This window comes from Colius striatus, chromosome 10, assembly GCF_028858725.1.
Source record: "Colius striatus isolate bColStr4 chromosome 10, bColStr4.1.hap1, whole genome shotgun sequence".
Lineage (NCBI taxonomy): Eukaryota > Metazoa > Chordata > Aves > Coliiformes > Coliidae > Colius > Colius striatus.
The window spans coordinates 8,160,754-8,178,816 of NC_084768.1; the positions used below are offsets into that span (position 1 = coordinate 8,160,754).

An 18,063-nucleotide genomic window follows, 5' to 3' on the forward strand; every position below is an offset into this window, starting at 1 on the left:
ATTATGTGGAGGATAAACATGATGCCTTTTGTAAAGTGTCTGTGTGTCTAATCTCTCAATAAGTGAGAACTAATGCTTCAGGAGTCCATACCAAGCTCTATACAAGGATGTACACCCATGTTGTTCACTTCAGAGTAATGATTTAATTGATTGAAGAGATGGGGCTAGATATCACACGAGTAACTAGAATAAAGTAGAGAATGTTTATAAATTCAGTAAAATAATGGAATTTTAAGACTGCACTATGATTCCGTTCTACGTGGGGCAAAATGGAGAGTGCACTGGGTAGCTTTGCCTTTGTCATTGCCTAACTTGGATGTTCATTGTGCTATAATGAGAGAACTATAATGCTCTCTCTAATGTATGTAATACATTGTTTTTCAGGCAGTTTCTGCTGTACAGCCTAAGGGAATCAAAGTCAGCAAAGATCAGAATGCGGACAAAGAAAATAAGAGTGAAAAGGTATTTATGCCATTCCATGCTATATCCAAGTTTTACTAAATCAAATGGTATAATAGCAGGCTTCGCTACTGTATGATAAGCTCCTCCTCCCAAAGCCTGAAATGAAATTTGAAGTGTTTTGTTGAAGTATCTTTGATTCCAGTAATTTTTTGCCAAATCTCTGCCAAACACAAGGCAGGTTCCTGACACATGTTCTGTGGGTCTCCCCTGGGTGCTGAAACCCGGTACTTACTGCAGCTCTTCGCTGGCATCTTTCTGAAAGTACTTTCTTTGTTCCACGTGAATGCAAATTGATTCTCTTTGTTCAGAAGGAACAGAAATCATAACATGTACACAAATGATATCCTTAATGTTAGGCTGGCTGAAATGCAGTAAAATCACGTTACACGATAATCAAATCCACCAAGTCTCCTACATTTCCCATTGCTGTGTAAAACAAGGAAATGACCAAGTGATCTGTAGCTGGCCAGATAATTGTGAAGCAATTAGTGCACAGTAACCTTCAAGCAACTTCACAGCAGATTTAAAAAAGAAAAAGTCTATGTGGTAGAAATCAGTAGATTTGTTTTAATCACTGCAATAAGGGGAAAATTGAATTTCTCTTTCCCAGAATGATTGCTGTAATGGCTTAGGTATTTTCCTGTGGAAGCTGTGCTGACTGATGAGTATAGGTCAGGTACTTTGAGGTACTCTGATACTTTTGAGGGTATCAGAACTGGAGGAGCAGAGACAGAGTTAATGCAGACAATAACTTTTGCCCAGTGCAGTTTAACATGACAGCTACAAAGACAGTGAACTTTTTATTTGATCCTACTCAATAGTCTGGTGTGTGGTGGATAACTGGGAAGGCCCTCTTGCCTCCAAAAGTTTTTGTAAGAGTCCTTTCAGATCCTTTCAGATACAGAAGCTATGAGGCTCAGTTATTAAAAAAAAATCAAGGTGTTGAAGTCATGCTTTCATGCCAGCAGATAATACTTATAATGAAGCAGTTACAAACCTCTTTTCTTGATTTGTTATCTATATTTCTCATCCCAGAAACACTCATCCTTTTGCAACGTGCTGCCTTTAATCTCTTGGACTCCAGAGTGTTGCGTTCTATAGCGTTCAGAGGTTAAAGTGGGAGCCTAATCTCCTTCAAACCTTTTTCATCTGTTGGTGCTGTAAATTGGTGGGTGGAATATAGAAGAGCTTCAGTGCATAAATATGTAGCTCCTTTTGAGCTTTGAACATTGGTTCTCAAAGCAGTCATACTGTGCTACAGTAGGAGCATCTCTGAGTTGGAAAGACTTGCTATTAGTGGATTACTAGTCCATGTCCCTGTGGGGAATCAATGATATTTCTAGTCCAATCTTCAAAGTGTCGCAAAAGAGTTTGGTTTGAAAGCAGCCAGATCCAGCTGGAAAATCTGCCTGTTCCTGGATGATGAACTATTTTTTTCAGTGGTGAAGATTTTCTCTGGTTTGTTGGTGTTTATCCTCCTCTATTGATCTGTTTGTTTAAAAATGCTCACTTGAAGTAATGTATATGAAACCACTTAAAAGCTTCTTGTGGACAAACCACATGTTAATATTATTTTGCTGGTTCTGAACTGGTTTTTTTGCCTCTATGCTGGAAAATGCGGTGTTAATACAAAAACATGGTGTAATGGAGTACTCTGGCACAATTTACTCATCTGACTTTTCAGCGGGTCAGGAAGGATGAGAGAAGCTTGTCTTTCTGAGTCAAAGCAAACTGCTGGGTAAGCTTAGGTGTCTCATGTAATTTCACACAGGCTTTCTAACAAATGTTTAAGGTCTTAAAAAGTCAAAGGGTCAACATTTAGCCTATGGGTTATTACTAAATTACAGTGATACTACCAATTTGTCGTAGGCAGCTGAAAGCAGGGCTGCAAGTTTTCAGTCCTCACCTGCTTGATCATGCAGAACATGAGTCCTCTCACACCTCATGCATCTTCTGGATTTTACACAGTTCTACCTGTGATGGCATCAAGCAAAAAGTGGGAGATGTATTTGGTTTATTGTGTACTTCAGGGAAGCAGCTGTTGTGTGTCCAAGTGCTCTTACTATACACTCTTAACTACTGGATGGAATTAATTTCATTTATTGTCGTTATGCTGTCTTCAATGCAGCACTTTCCTGTAATGGTTTTTAAATGGATGGGATGATGTATGTCTTTATCTAACAAAATTTTTTATGTAGCTTGCGTTGCACTCCACTAGTTAGTCTATTCTGTACAAACTTAGGCTCCAGACTTTGGAAATCCATATGCAAGTTCATACTTTCATTGTATGCAATGAAAAATTGTATTCTGGGTTTGATATTTGGGTGTTGGGTCCTGTTTCCCAGCTATAGGCAAAATTAATTACTGGCATTCTGGTTGCTCTAATGGCATATCATCCTTGGTGTTCATTTTCTAAGTGCATCCTGCTATTAGTAGTGGGGTTGCATGGGATACAGTGGAATGTAATTTAGTGAAATGATGTAGCAGACTAAGACACGATCCAGTTACTTGGAGCTATAAAAACAGTTTCAGGGACAAACAAGGGCTAGATTCCATTAGATTCAGGATCTTCTTCATGCCTGCTATGCGCCGCTATATGCATCATTATAGGAGCTGCCTGTATCTATGTGAGGTAATAGGCATTTATTGTAAGTTATAATTCAAGAATGTTTTAAAATTTAAACTGGAATAGAGCTGAACTGTTGTATGATTATTGAGAGATGCGCTAAGAAGACTGAGTTCTTGTTTTATATTTTACAGTTTGACTTTTATCAGAACCAGAATATTTTGTTGTTGAGTCTCTAATGAGCATGAGGTATAATTTAATAGTTATTTTTATCCCTTGGTTAAGTGAACACCTTCTTGTTTATGATGATATAAGTAAACGTGTGTGCATCACTATATTATCTTTATTTCATGTTCAATGTCACTTGTTCTCATTTGTTGCATGAAAAGCCTACACTGCCAAAATTTGTGTTGTGATTATAATGCTGTGTAGGTACAGTGCAATAGACAATAGGATTTTTTCCCTGGTGTGGAGGTTGCAAAACATTTAACTATTTGTCTTTGAATCCATTAGAGAAAATACGGGCCTCCACCACCAATGAAATTGCCACCCCCTTACAGAGCACTTGAAAGACTGCATGCAGAGGAAGCTGACGTGGATGAAGAGGAGGATGAGGATGCTTGTGCAGAGAGTGAGTAGTGCCACAATAATTACATCAGATTACATTTATGGAGCACAATGAGATTGTGATAAACTTATCTGCCATTTATTGCTTGTATTATGGGAAGTGGTGCTCGGTGTGGCAGTAACATCTAATCCCTAACCTTGTTCATACCAAGGGCTGCTGATTTGTAACCTAGATAGTCTTCTCTTCCCAGACAGGCTTCTATAGCTCAGCTCTTCTGAAGAGATGTGGGAAGGGCTCTGTTTATTTTCAGTCTGAAAATGTCTAAGCAATGTCTAGAGGACTTGCTTTGGCAGTGATGTCAGCAGCAAAAGGCAGATGTTGTGCTTTACTCTGGTAATTACAGTAGTAGCTGAGCAGGCATGGGCTGAGAAACACTGCTGCATAGTCCTTGTCCAGAAAAGCCTGGAGTTGATTTTAGACAATGCTGTTCAAGCAAAATATTGTCCTTTAAAAAGAAAAATCTGCTGATTTATTGTTTCAGTACTCTGCTGAAAAAAGCCCCCCCCCCTTTTTTTTTTTGTAGCACCTTTTATGGGAAAGGTTCTGCAATCTTCCAGATCTGGGTTTTCAATGAATTACAACAATATGGGCTCTGTGGAAGAGCAAGGACCTAAAGAGTAGGATGCAACTTGAGAGCTTCTGTCAGCATGACTTAGATTCCAGCATACTCTTTTGCTAATTACAACTCTGGATAAATGGAATATTATTATCCATAGCTTTGCCTTCTGATACAGTATTCAGGCATACTAAAATTGCAGTCAGGAGTCTTAAAGTTGTTACCTTAGTTTATTTTTTTTCCTCTTTATACCCTGTTGTACCAAATCAGCATACATGTGAGGATTCTGTTGGGGTTTTGCTGGTTTTTTTTGATACAGTGATTTTTCTCATAATCTTTTGTCTTGAGGAGGTTTTTGTTTCCCCTAATTATGGGTAAGCCAAAGCAGAGAGATGCCTTTGTAGCGCTTGACCTTGGAGCGACCATGGCTCCCATTCAGAGTGGAAGCTCCTAACTTGGGGCCTGCTGGTGGGAAAGCTCTTCCAGCTGCTCTTGCTGATTTCCTTGGCAATGACGTATCATCAAAGCCAAGATAATTAATGAGTTTGGTTGGTTTGTCACTCTAAGGGCTGCTTTGGTGGAGATGAGAAGGATTGTAGAAGGTTGTTCTCATGGAAACGGTAATGGGGCCACAGAAGCAGTGTCTCCAGCTCTGCCTCTGTTGCTTTAAAGGAAAGCTGCAAGTTCTTGAACTAACTGAGATTTTTCCAGAGCTCCTTCTTACTGAGTTTGTCATCTCTCCTGTTTGAAGTATCCCACATAGTTAACCTGAAGAAGGCTTTTCATTATTTTAGTGGGGAGTGGTAGTAAGGAGGGGCACTTGACTGCAGACTCTGTGGATGTTGGATTGAATACATCTTGAGGTATCAAACCAACTTTCTCAACCTCCAATTCTAGCTAAGTGATTTCAGCTTGTTATTAAAGTTATAATTCCCAGTTAAAGGATATGTTTGATAAGTAGCCTGACATCTGAGTTATATAATTAGGATATGCCTCAATCCGAGTGGTTGCTAGACCTAAGTTAATACTTTGCACAAAACTAATTTCTTATTGATAAGCTTGGTCATTTTTTAGCTCTTCTGCCACCCCTAATGATATTGCCAGCTGAGCATAATAGCTGAAAAAGTAAATCTACTTCTGATATTAAATTCATCAATCCTACTAGATTTGGCAGCATCTGTTCAAATGAATCTCCTTCTTTCCTTTTTCCTGACTGAAGCTGAATGTTTTGCAATAGCCATCTTTCCCATGAATCTTGGAAAACCAAGTCATGCATTTTCCTTTTTATTCTTCCCCACCTCATTCTATTTTCTTAAATAATAAAAAACAAAACAGGCTAAAGAAGCTTAACTAAGTTGCTACGTCAACCTTGAAGTAAAAAGCATGTTAGAAGTGATCTGACTGTACTTAACGATATTAAGCATCTTGGCAGCTGTGGAACAGGCTTTCACAGACTCTTTTCCTGTGATCACTTGCAAAACAAAGTTTTCTGTGTAAATTCCTGTACAGTGTTGTTATTGTGAACAACTTGTTTGTTACTTATTCTTGAGCACCTTGCCCAGAAATTTCAGTCCAGGCCAGTACTTGCCTTTTTAACAGTCTATTTGCCTGTTCATATTAGTCTATTCCTTACCCATTTATTCTGCTAACTCTACTGGTTGCTAACTTTAACTGATAATTTTCTGAGCTTTAGTGAACTAGATTTGTTGTCTTCCTTATTTAGAAGATAAGGTATCTCAAAAGGAGAAAGTGGTGTCACCTCAGGTAAATTCAGGTCGTGGCCTCTCCTCCTTTCATTTACATCTTGTAGTTCTCAGTCTCTGCCCGTAGCGTGGAAAGCCTTAGCAGGCATTTTGAGGTGGGACAGCTGTTAAATATGCCCTCTGGTTGTGGTCCTGATAGGTTTTATTTTATACTTTGCCATTCTCATTAATACAGCTGCTGTGTCACAAACCTGCTCCTCAATTTCTTTCATACTGCAGAAATATTTACATGCTTCAGTTGACATTTTTTTGTCCTTGCTCGTCACTTCTTTTGACCCACACTCTCATCTTTTGTCTCCATGTCCTTCATCATTCCCCATACTGAAAATGAAAGCAAAGCACTGTCAGTCTTCCTGCCATACCTAGAAAATTTTTCTTTCCTTTCTGTCCCATCCATACTGCCTCACAGTCTCAGTGTTCTGTCTGTTTTCCCCTTAAAGTGGCTGAACAACCTTTTCGTATTGGTTTAATTTTCCCCTATGGGATCTAAATCCACTTGCCTTTTGGCAATGTTCCCTTTTATTTCTGCTTTTCCACCACTGAAACTCTAGCTTTGTTTGCTGACTTGTTGCAAGTCATTTCTCCCTTGTCTTTTCAAAAGTTGTTGTTGATCCAGATAGGGTTGAATAGTTGGGAACAGAAGATCTAGGTAGCTCTTTGTTCAGAGAAACTCCAGATGAGCTCCATGTTCCTGTGGCTTAAAAAGTTTAAAGAAGTGCCAGGTGTTTGGGGTTTTTTTAAGTGTCTTCTTGCACCCAAGACCCTTGGTTTCATACCTTCTTCTTTATATTTCAGTTCCATTTGAGCCACAATTACATCCAATATTATTTTTCTGAGTTCTTAGATAGCTTTTCTTGTGGACTTTGAAGGCAAGTTGAAAATAGCGTTTCCTCTTGTATTATTTCTGTTTCTAGTGATACTGTCAAAGCTGTATCAGTAGTCAGCTCTAACCTTGTGTGATGTGGTTTTTGTTTACCCTTTGCTGTTTTAAGACTCTCAGTTTATGCTTTCAAGTAGCTTTGTAGAATTTGCAGCTCATGCATCCTGGTGCAAAAGGACCCTTCCAAATACTTCATCTCACAAACCTGAAAATGTGGCAATATGGGTTTGGAGCTTTTCCTCCAAAAGCTGGAAACATTTGTCCATGGCAAAGGTTATTTTTGAGGAGGTCACTCTCCATGAAGGGGGGTTTTTTTTAGGCTTCCCAAACCTTAAAAACATCAGGTTTTGAGTAGGATTTTTTAATCAAAACAAGTAAAAGGAGGGGAGAGCACACAAAGGAGCTATTTGTACTTGCAAGCAGCTGTGCTACAGCCTGCATCAATAGGCACTGGTGTGTTTTCCTAGAGTGACGAATAGCTGTAGGTGTGCACTAAGACTCCACTAATAGACTAATGTGCACCCTGTTGTGGCTTATTGCTATAATGAGGGGTTAGCAGTAAAAAGAAGTAGAGGAAATGGATAGGCAGAGTACTTTGCAGTGGAATGTTTTGTAAGGCTTTCCTTGGGGCATTCATAACTGTGCGATTTAGTTATACTTCTGTGATTGAGTTGAAGCAATCATAAGTTAGATAGGAAAGACCTTAAAAAACAATTAAAAGAAAACTTAGAAGGCAGCTGTTGACAGAACTTAGAATCCTTAATTTCAATTGATGCTGTGTATTTTTAGTAAAGCCTTTTGTCTAGTTAGTTGACTGAGATTGATCTGGTTGGCTTCAAATAAGTTTAAAATAATAAAAATAGATAATAATAAAAAAATTGTGGAAGGTGACTAAGATAATGGACTAGATACTGCTGTGCTCAGACTTCCTGTCTGCAAAGATACGGAACTGTTTCTAATAAGGGGATAATAATGCCCCCTTCCTTTTATTTTGTCTCTAGATAGTGTAGAAATCAATGAGACTGCAAGAAGGCATCATGATCTATCTTCCTAAAATGCTTTTTGAGGAATGGTGGTTTCTCTACCAAAGCAAGGATGTTTAAAACTTGAGTGGTATTTTGACTTTGCATTCCCCACAGTGATCAGTCTGCATTGGGTGCAAGAGAGGAGAGTCTGTTGTGCTCACACAGAATCATAGAACAGTTTTGGTTGGGAAAGGCCTTTAAGGTCATGGAGTCCCACCATTAACCGCACGTGTAGGTTGGTTCAGACAAACCCACGTTACCTGTTGTCTTAACTTGGGCTAGGGTTAAAAAGTGCTTGGGCATGGGAGCAGAGGCCTCTTGCCACACCTAAGGTTTTCAGCAGCTTCCAGTGTCAGCAATAGATGTTCTCACATGAGGGGATGGTGGCTTTCATGAAGAACAAAAGATGAAATAAAGGAATAGAGCTCAGTTGAGACTTTGTAGAAGGTATGGTTAAGTGTGTGGGATGTGCAAAAATATGACCTCAGGAAGTCTCTTTGTACCTCTGTAGGCAAAGATGGGAAACCAGTCATGGGAAAAATGCCAGAATTACTAACAATGACTAAAGAAACCCAAACCCACGGATAGACTGGTATAATTTGTGATGATCTGAGTAGTTAGATTATGTTTTAAGTAAAGCTGTGCTAAAACAAAGGAAAAGCAATAGTTAATTTTATGTTAATGTTTTAGGGGGAGGAACGTGCCCCAAAGAGTGCTTTTCAGGTGAGGCAGCTCGGGTAGCCAAACAGTGCCTCTCCAATAGATGTCACTGCAATCAACAGCAAGCAGAGGGGATGTTCCAGAGGAAGAGGTAGCCTGGAAACATGCTGCAAGCCTTGTGAGAATAAATTACTGAAAAATTAGTCACTGCAATGTTTAATATTCTTAAATATAGTAACAAGTGTATTTAGTATGGTGGATTTCCAAGGATCATGCAGGAGCCAGGATTAGACAAATAGAGCCCTGACTCTGCTGCAGAGCTCTGTGTTAATCTCTATTAATGTGACTCTATTGCTAATCTTCTTTTCCCGTTCTTGTTCTGACCCATAATTAGCTAAAATACCTAAGTTTCATAACCACCTCTAAGATGAGGTGCAGAAGGGCTGTACATGCTGGGCAGACTCACGAGCTGTTGTGCCATGTGAAGAGAGATTATGAAGAGAGATGACGTTGGTGTCATCATAGTTTCAGGTTGTGGGTTAGCTCGGGTTTTTGTTACTAGGATTGGGGTGATTTTTTACTCTATCAGCGAATCACATGCACAGTTCTCATCATCTGATGGAGTACTGTGAAAGGAAATTACATTTTTGATGAATTAATGGTAAAATTGCAGCTGGGACTTCTTGTATTTTTTTTTTAGCTCCGTGCTTGTACATAATGCACTGAACAGATGGCTTTGTGTGTGCTGTGATACATACTCTAAAGAAAGGACAATGAACTTTAAAAACGAACAAATTAATGTTATTAACAAAATAACCGAGTATTTTGAGTTGTTTTAAATGTAGCATTTGGAATAGAGAATCAGTAAGGACATCCCAGAATAACTAAGTATGTTTACAAATCGAGAGAGAGAGATCTTATCTTTGCTGTTTTTAATTACTAAATGAAGGATTTTGTGCCTTTTCAATGTTTTAGTTCAGCATTCATTACAGTAAAACTGGTATTGCTTGTTTAGGGTTTCAGCAAAACACGAGTTATGGGAAGTTTGAATTTTTCTTAGGCTTATAATGACAGATTTTATTTGTTTTCTGACATTAAAAAAAAAACCCAAACCCCACACCCTACGCCATGAACACGTATTAGTGTTGAGATGCTTCAAGATTTGCAGCATTTAATGAAGCCATTTGATTAAGATGAATTCATTTTTAACCCCTGTAGCCTGTAGGAAAAGGATGCTTAGATAAATAATGTCTATTAACTGCTACTTTGCCGTGCAGTGGGTCATTAAGCATGATAGTACCTGCAGCTAACAGCGATATAAACACGCGTTTGAGGTGACTCGTGTTTGGGGATAGAGATGTCATTCGAATGCTAGCAGAGTGAGCCAGTGCACAAACAGCAGCCGTGGAGCATCAGTGGGTCAGATGTGGGAAACCAGGGATCTGCTTCTCCCTGCATACTTTCATAGGCAGCTTTCATCTGCTGGCAGATGTAACTGTTAGCTTGTGGGTAGCTTGAAATTAATATAATTGATGGCATCTCATAATAGAAACAGACAGACGGTTTGCCCTTAAGGAGAGAAAAATCTCAGAAAAATAGGCCCAAGGTCGTCAGAAGAAAGACAAGCACTGAGTCTGTGTATGATGAGGATTTGAGCTGCTTACAGCATTGAATGTTTGTCAGGAATGCAGATATCTTGAAGTACATGCTGGTACAGCAATGGTACAAGGGGGTTTCCCAGGTAAGGATTCAGATCTCTCTCTATATTGTGTTTGTTTCCAGCAAGTAATTTTAAGTATTTTTACTGATAATTTAGGACTAGTGGAGTGCTGGAGATAAGAAAATAATAGCACAGACCGTTTTTTTTTTCCCTCTCACTTTAAAGCATGGACATATAGCAATGATTTGAATATTGAATGCATTTAATATCTTTAAAATATTTTGTCTTGTGATTGCTTATAAGTCATTGCTTCTTGTGCATTGATGTTCAACATTCTTATATACTAAACTGATGCAAGCACACAGTGCTTAAAGTATTCCTGGCATTAAATTTCTTGCTGTATAGAATAATCTACTCTTCCATAACTGTTATTGTAATGTAGAGACAGATGGCTGAATTTTCTTCACTTTGCTTGTTAAGAATGTGTTAGGTAAATGTTTTTAGACTAAAATAAAAAGCTGCTGGGGAACCTAAACTGAATATTCAGCATTTTCATGGTATAAGGAGGCAAAATGAGAATAAAGCAATGTGATAGTAAACAAATGAGCTATTTGCAATGAAAGATAATCTAATCTTTAAATATTGCCTTAGATTGCATTTGTTCTTAGGTATGATCTTTTCTCCCAACACAAGCCAGGTATCCAGAGGATAGCATTCAAATGCTAGGCATGAAATAGACTGATTTAATGTTTTAAGGCTATTACATTGTCTAAGGCAGGGTGCAGGTGGCTTGTGTTGTTTGGGATCTTTGATCTTACTCGAGTGTTACAGATAAGTATTTTCATGTAACTTGCAGATAGAAGATAATGTCTGTGGTTTAAATCTGCATATACAGGTACAAACTTGCTTAGAGAGGAAAATACAGGTAGAGCTTTGTGTTGCTCTCACTGAAGAACTCTTAATATCACTGCAATGACTTGCAACTAAAAAGGTGTTAAAAGGATGTAAATATTTACATGTACAAATGAAAGACAAACACCAGCCCATAAAAGGTGGTTATGTGTTTATATTCTTGAATGTCTGATTTTAGATAGGAAGATATCTTTCATCATTACCGTCATAAATGATCTTGCTCCACTGCACAAAAAAAAATGAAGAAGAAACTCTACTGTGCATCATGTCTTGTCCAGACTAGCACAGCACTGCTTTTAGTTAGAGTATAGAATAGATTATTTGCATAATAGCTCTGTTCCAAAATGGTCTACTTGGTTTAAACAGTAGCTGCTCCAAATGTGCAATGAAAGAAATCCTCTAACAAAAGGGAAAGTAAAAATGTTTCATGACAATAATTTTATACTTTACAGATGTTACCTAGTTTTCCACAGTGTTACAGTAATTGAGACAGCTGTCCAGAATAACTTCTTTCACTGTTTGAGGAAGCTGACGTTATGTTTTGCTCCTCAAGACTTGATTCTCCCTTATTCAGTCTAATGGCTTAGGGGCTAGTCATCAGTTTCCCTTCTGCTTTGAGCAGGTATGTAATTGCTGTTGATCAGGATAGCTGGCATTTAAAGATCAATTCAGAGCAATTTATCTGTAGGTGTGCTAGCTATAGTACACTGGGACAGGGTATTAAAAATTTGCTTTCTACCTTCTTGTGTCCACATGCCTATTGAAAACTAGTTGCACGTTAATGAGTGTAGGTAGGAAATCTGTATACACATATGAATATACCCATGTGTATATAAAAGACTGCAATCTGCATTAGAGGAACATCTCTATTTTATCAGCAAATTCAAAATACTTTTGCCATTTTAAAATGTGAAGGCTAAAGGGCAGGTAGTTCTTTCTGCTACTCCAGAAGTAATGATGATACTTCTATTATTAGTGTAATGATGGGTGATGGGCATGTCTGTTAGCTTCAGCAGTGCTTATAGTCTAGAGCTTGTGCTTCTTTGAGCATCCACTCCCCCCCCCAAAGTAAGTACAGGAAGTGTTAAAGCACTGAACTTTTGAGGATCATCACGGAAACTGCAAATTCCTGCTGCTATGGATGTAAAAAGTGTATGTGTGCTGTGAGTGGAGGTTTGAGAAGCATAGCCCTCCAGAGCTGGGGACCCTGGGCTGCACTGGCACTCCTCTGAAGATCGCTGTGTGCGTGGGCAGAGGCTGTAGCCATTGCACCCGCTCTGCGTGAGCCCTCCATGTGCTCCCCAGAGGTGAGGGTAGCTCCTCCAGCCAGACACCCAGCAGTCCAGACTACCTCAGGGAACGGGAAAGAGTTTCCAACAGGCAAGTGGCACGGTGGGTACCACTGACCAGTGGTATCCCCGTGCAGTTTACCTCAAGCTCAGCCCTTGCTTTGTGCTGTGGGAACTGCTGCCAGGATCCACAGCTGTATCTCAACATCCAAGAGCAGAGATAATGTTGGCATCATATTCTGGGGTCTTTTCAAGAAGGTAAGGGAGAAGGAGACCAAAGTGGAATAACGGGGTTTGAGAGTTAGAATATGCAAGAGGAGAATAGGACAGGTAAAGGGACTGTTTAGGGACTTGGTCTAGAGGAAGGACAAGGCTTAAAACATAGAGGAGGATCCTGCTCTGGTTGTATTTATGCAGACAGGCCAGCACAAAGCCAGGAGCCACTGTTGTCCCAACAGCAGTAGCTGAGCAAGCTAAATTTGAGGATTCCTGTTCAGGTGATGTGTGCTATTGCCATGGGACAGAGCTACAAGTGAATTTACATACCTTATCTAAAACCAGGGATGATGAACCTTGACTACTTCATGCCGTTTTGTGATTGCTCTGTAGGCACGAAAAGCTTTCAACAGTTGTTTTGTTTTGTTTAAATGCCTTAGCTATTTCTTTTGTTTTATCCCGTAACTGAAAAACAAGTGCATTAGCTATCACATATTTAGAGGTGCTTTTGTGTTTTGTCTGTGATTATCTGATTACTGTAAGCTTAAGTAACATCTTTTTGACCTGTAAATGTTAAACTTATGTAGTATACTGAACTGGGTCCTCTATAAAATGAGGTGGCCAGTCGTCATTTCCATTGTGTCCTGGGGATATTAGGAGATGTCAAACATAAGTCGCCATAGGTGTAACATGATGTTACTTAGATTTGAACCACATACCTAAGTTGGGAGCAATGTGGATGGAAATGCCAGAGAGTATGAAGGCATAAGGCTTTCATTTGTGTTTGAACATGCATATGGGGCAAAGTCAGGGTTCTTTATGGTGTGCTTGTGAGAGTAGAGAAGAATTACAGCAGCCAAATGGTTCTTAAAGATACTATGCTACTAAGTCTCCATTCTTCCAGGAGCTCTGGAAGTAAACAGCATTTAGCAGCATTTGCTGTACCTTAAAACAGCTGCAAAGTGTATCCTGTACTACTACAGTGTGTAATGGTCCTGATATTGTCTGGTCAGGTCGAGCTATGACTGTTCCTGGAATGCAGTCATTGGGGCTGCTCAGCTGGATGCCTGGGGAAGGAGGAGGAGGAGGGATGAGATTCCCTTCCTGCTGGACCCTCCTGCTCCCTAGGCCAGGCTCACCTGTGACTTGGACTTCCAATGTGGAAGTTTTTCTGAACTGTAAACCTTAATGCAAACTGTATTCTAAACCAGAAACTGTTTCCTTCAAGTGTTTGGCACAAGAATACGTAACACCCCATAAGGTTTGACTTTAGTTTCCTCCATCTTGTAACCTGTTATTCTTAGGGATATGACAGGTTATTTGAGGATTAATACAGGATCATTTTGGTGTGTATCACTAATATATTTTAATAGACAATGCAGCAGATTTGCAGCGAGAGCTCATTTCAGAATTGAGTTGTTAGAAATATATGTGATTTTTATGTTTTTAAAATACTGTTTTTTAAGAGAAGAAAGCGATTAGGTGAACAGCCTGACAGCATGGTATGTAGTGAGGCATCCCTGAAGCACTGGCAGAAGAGTGGAAGGGGAAAAAAAATGAGATGAGACTGGGATGTGATGGACGAGGGAGTAAGTAGAGCTGTATGCAAGGATGAGCATGGGCAGCTTATGAATGAGGGCCACAAAAGAGGTTGAAAGGGATTTTGTGAGGAATGGGGAGTTCAGCGAAGCCTTTCAGGGACAGAGTGATGTGGCCATTGGTTTGTATGTACAGGAGGCATATTGAGGCATATTGTGGCATCAGGTGAGTGCCAGCTCGGGAGGGCAGCGTGAGCAGCAGGCACCAGCAGCGTGGGATGAGTGGCTCTTGGCAAAGCAGTGGGTAACCCTTTCAGCATCCTTGGACAGGTCTGTACAGCAGCCAGTCGGTACATCAGCACCAGCCCATCCTCCCTGTCCCTGGATAGCCCTGTGTTGGCAGACCTCCCCTTTTCCTTTTTGGCTGATTCCTGTTCTTTGCTTAGAGATGCAGAAGAGACATGTCGAGGAGAGGATAGAGAAAGGGGTTGGGTGCTATCTGCACTGCCTTCAGCCAGGACTTGAGTGCAGACTTGTGAAGACTTTAATGAGTACTTCTGTGAGTACTGCAGCTAATGAAGTTGGATTCCTACTGATTTGTGTCTCCCATTCGTCCGACTTGGGTGTTGAGGAAGGTGTGAGCTCCATTTAAGCTTTTCCTGTGGCTGGAGCAGTTCTAAGGGCTTTCTCTCATGTGAATTCTTTGACGCTTTAATAAAGTGTGATCTCACACCAAAGCCTTTTCCCCAGTCAGGGTATTTATCAGATTTCTCTCCCCTGCATGGCTGCCTATTTTCATGAACCTTTTATAGTACCTTTGAGACCCCTCGTCCACCATCAGATTTGCTTCAAATTCACCCGCAGGCACACAGGAGCTTGGGTTGCACAGGGTATGATTGCAGGAGCTTTGTTCCTAAAGGAAAACAGAATAAGATTATTTACCATCTTAGAATTAAACTGGATTGATACTAAGAGATTAAAATATAATTAATAAACACTGGGGCATAACCCCCGGAATGCAATTTGGAAGACCTGGCTTCCCTTCTGGTTTGGGTACTGGCTGTTGGGTGTCTTGGTTAGCCGTCTGTCACAAGATACACAAAGCATCTTGAGCTTTCCAGAGCACAGTGCCATAGGTTCCAGGAGTTACATGACCATTTAAATGTAAAAAAAAAAAAAAAAGTGGGATCCATGGAGTTCCATCTTACCCAAAAGACAGTGTTTATTCCTGAGGAGCAAGTCGTGGATGCTCCTGAGTCATCCCTTTTGAAGGCCAAATTCCACAAGAGAAACAAAAAAATCAGTTCAATATCAACCCAAAAGAGTTACAGTAAAAACTGCCACACTCCACTCTTATTTTTGCCTCAAGCACTTGTTTTTTACCTTTCTCTTAGCTGATTTCCTCCTCCAGTCAGAGTGGAAAAAGTAAGTATTTAATATAGTGAAGTTTATCTGTTTAGCTCTTCCTCTCGGATAAATCCTTGGAGATGGGTTTTCTGTTGCCAGAAGGAAAAGAGAACGTGCTTGACGTATTATAGGTCTCTGTTCACATACATCATCAATTTCCTGGCTATAATTGTGTTCATTTAAAAAATGCCCAAAGCTTAATGCATTAATAACTTTATTTCATTAAATACTTTAAAGAGAAGCTATTTTTTGCCTAATAATGTATTTTGGTACCCAAAACTAAAATCTGTTGCAATTCTGTGTTCATTTGTTTGTGATTTTATATTTCTTCTGCAGAGAAATTAATGCCTTGATTACCACCTCTTATTTGAAACATGGTATAAGAAAAAGTGTCTGACCCTAATCCTTTTATTGTACTCTTTGTGGAAGGGAAAGCAGGTCTGACAGACTCTGTCCCTTGGAGAGATTCAAAACAATCAGAATAGAATTTCTGATACAAAGTATTGTCTTATTTAATCAAATCTGTCAAGTTTTATGATGTCATAAGTGCAGCATAAACTTGATTAACTACTTGAATAGACTCTCAAGACAGCTGATTAAATAAGATGTATGGCTTATTTAGAGAGAGTATACAACTGTTTTATGATTTCACAGTGATACTAAATGGGGATTTTTGTGTGGGGAGGAATTGTTTTCCATTCATCTATCTTGAGTCCCCACCTCACCTGATAGGAGAGGAAAATGGCAGTTGACTGTGTAAATGCAAGAGTTGCTGTCTGGTTCTTTCAGTGGCAGGAGAATCTCTGTTCTTACTAGCATAGCATACATACTTATTTTCAGATTATACCACATAGGACAATCTAAAGTTATTCCAAATAATAAACCCTTGCTTTCTCTTCTCAAGAAGAGATACTTGAGTTAATTCTTTGTTTGTTCAGTATCTTTCTCTTTTGGAATAATAACATTATCCAAATGCTATGTTTTCGGCCTGGAAGGTTGCATTTTAGTTGTTCAACTATATGTGAAGTGTTTACTTTGTCATCCTCCTCTAACGTTCTGCTATTTCTCAGGCTGAAGCTCCACAAAATGGGACCATGTAACTGCAAAGCAAAAGGCAGACAATCTGTCCCTGCTTCCACCTTCCCTAGTTTTTATAGTACTTGGCTACTTGTTGCTTATCCCTTTCCTCAGCCTGTTCAACTCACTCAGCACAAAACCACTCCACCATTAAAGAGGAATGGTTTTCTGGTGAGCTGGTGACCTGCACAGGCTCACAGAGGAGTCTGAGGAGCACAAGGCTTCAATGGAGAAGGGAGAACATTCTCCTTCAGCTGCACTTCACATAGAACTTGTTATGGAATAAATTCATGATCTAGAATGAGCTGTGCTGTGGGTCCTTTTCTTTCATCTTCTCCTTCATAGGGCTGGAAAATGTCTTCACTTCATGATATAGTTTGAGCTAAGGTGCCACCTCAGCCATGAAGTGTACAGGCTGAGCACGAGACAAGTGATGAGAAGGTGTGGGCTGTACAAATACTGCTTTGCACTGCCAGCTGGACCAGGCTGATGAGACACCAGAACACGTAAAGGGGAGCTGCAGTTTGCTTCTCCTGAAAGAGGAGGAGAATGTAAGGCTGTGTTAAAGACTCAGGAGCACCGCAACACATCAGCACTTGCTCTTATGGCTCAGTGGCTGGCTTGGAAAAGGGATCCTGTGGATTAATGTTAGCAGAGGTTGCCAGTACTGTTCTCTTAATCATAGGAGAGCCAAGTTGTGGATCAGAAACAACATTCAGAGATGAGAGATGTCTTGTGAGCTGCAGGTCTGGTTTGGATTTGAAGCCAATAGCTGCCCATTGATGGCCATACCAATTAGCTTGTGTACCTGCTTTACATGGAGTGCCATGATTAATAAATACATTGTAAATGGAATATACATGTCATAGGTGAAGACAGGAAAAGATATTATATAATATTTCTTGTATTTTCATGTCTAGAAGAGACTTTAAAGTGAAATTTTAGGTAGCTATTTTCTTCTAAGGCACAGAAATGGGCAGTCTGCATCATTGCCAGGTGTTGTAGTCATTTTTCATTTTTATTTCTCATTCTACCTCAGCAGCCAAAGGCAAGCCATGACACTGGTAAACTGAGGTTTATACTGAAACAAGCAAAGCCTCTAAGCATTGCTTGATGTTGTAAAAAGCTTGAAAATTACTCAAATGCAATTCAATAGCTCAAAAAAACATGACCTAAGTTTCCTTGGTCTCTATAGAAGTATTGCATGATGTAGGGGGGTATGGAGTGTGCTGGCATTGTTCTTCTTATCTCATATTTTGTTTCTTGACTTCACGTCCACAAGTGTGCAGTGATGAGGTGGATCTGCAGCACACCAAATGCAGTGCAGGGATAATCTTCAAGTAGCTGACAGACCTCTCAGCAGTACTGGGGAATTACAGAGCTTGGTTTCAGTGTCCTGTGCAAAAAGCACAGAGGATCCTAAA

At 39.8% G+C, this 18,063-nt stretch overlaps 1 protein-coding gene across 5 annotated transcripts in view; it reads left to right on the plus strand.

Annotated features, from left to right (window-relative positions):
• PATJ (PATJ crumbs cell polarity complex component) overlaps positions 1-18,063 on the plus strand; it is a 157,516-nt gene that overhangs the window by 66,873 nt on the left and 72,580 nt on the right. For all 5 annotated transcript variants that reach the window (XM_062003244.1, XM_062003242.1, XM_062003241.1 and 2 more), the window contains exons 26-27: positions 385-462; positions 3,542-3,659. In XM_062003244.1, coding sequence (XP_061859228.1) covers positions 385-462; positions 3,542-3,659 — 196 coding nt within the window. The remainder of the gene's footprint in view (positions 1-384; positions 463-3,541; positions 3,660-18,063) is intronic.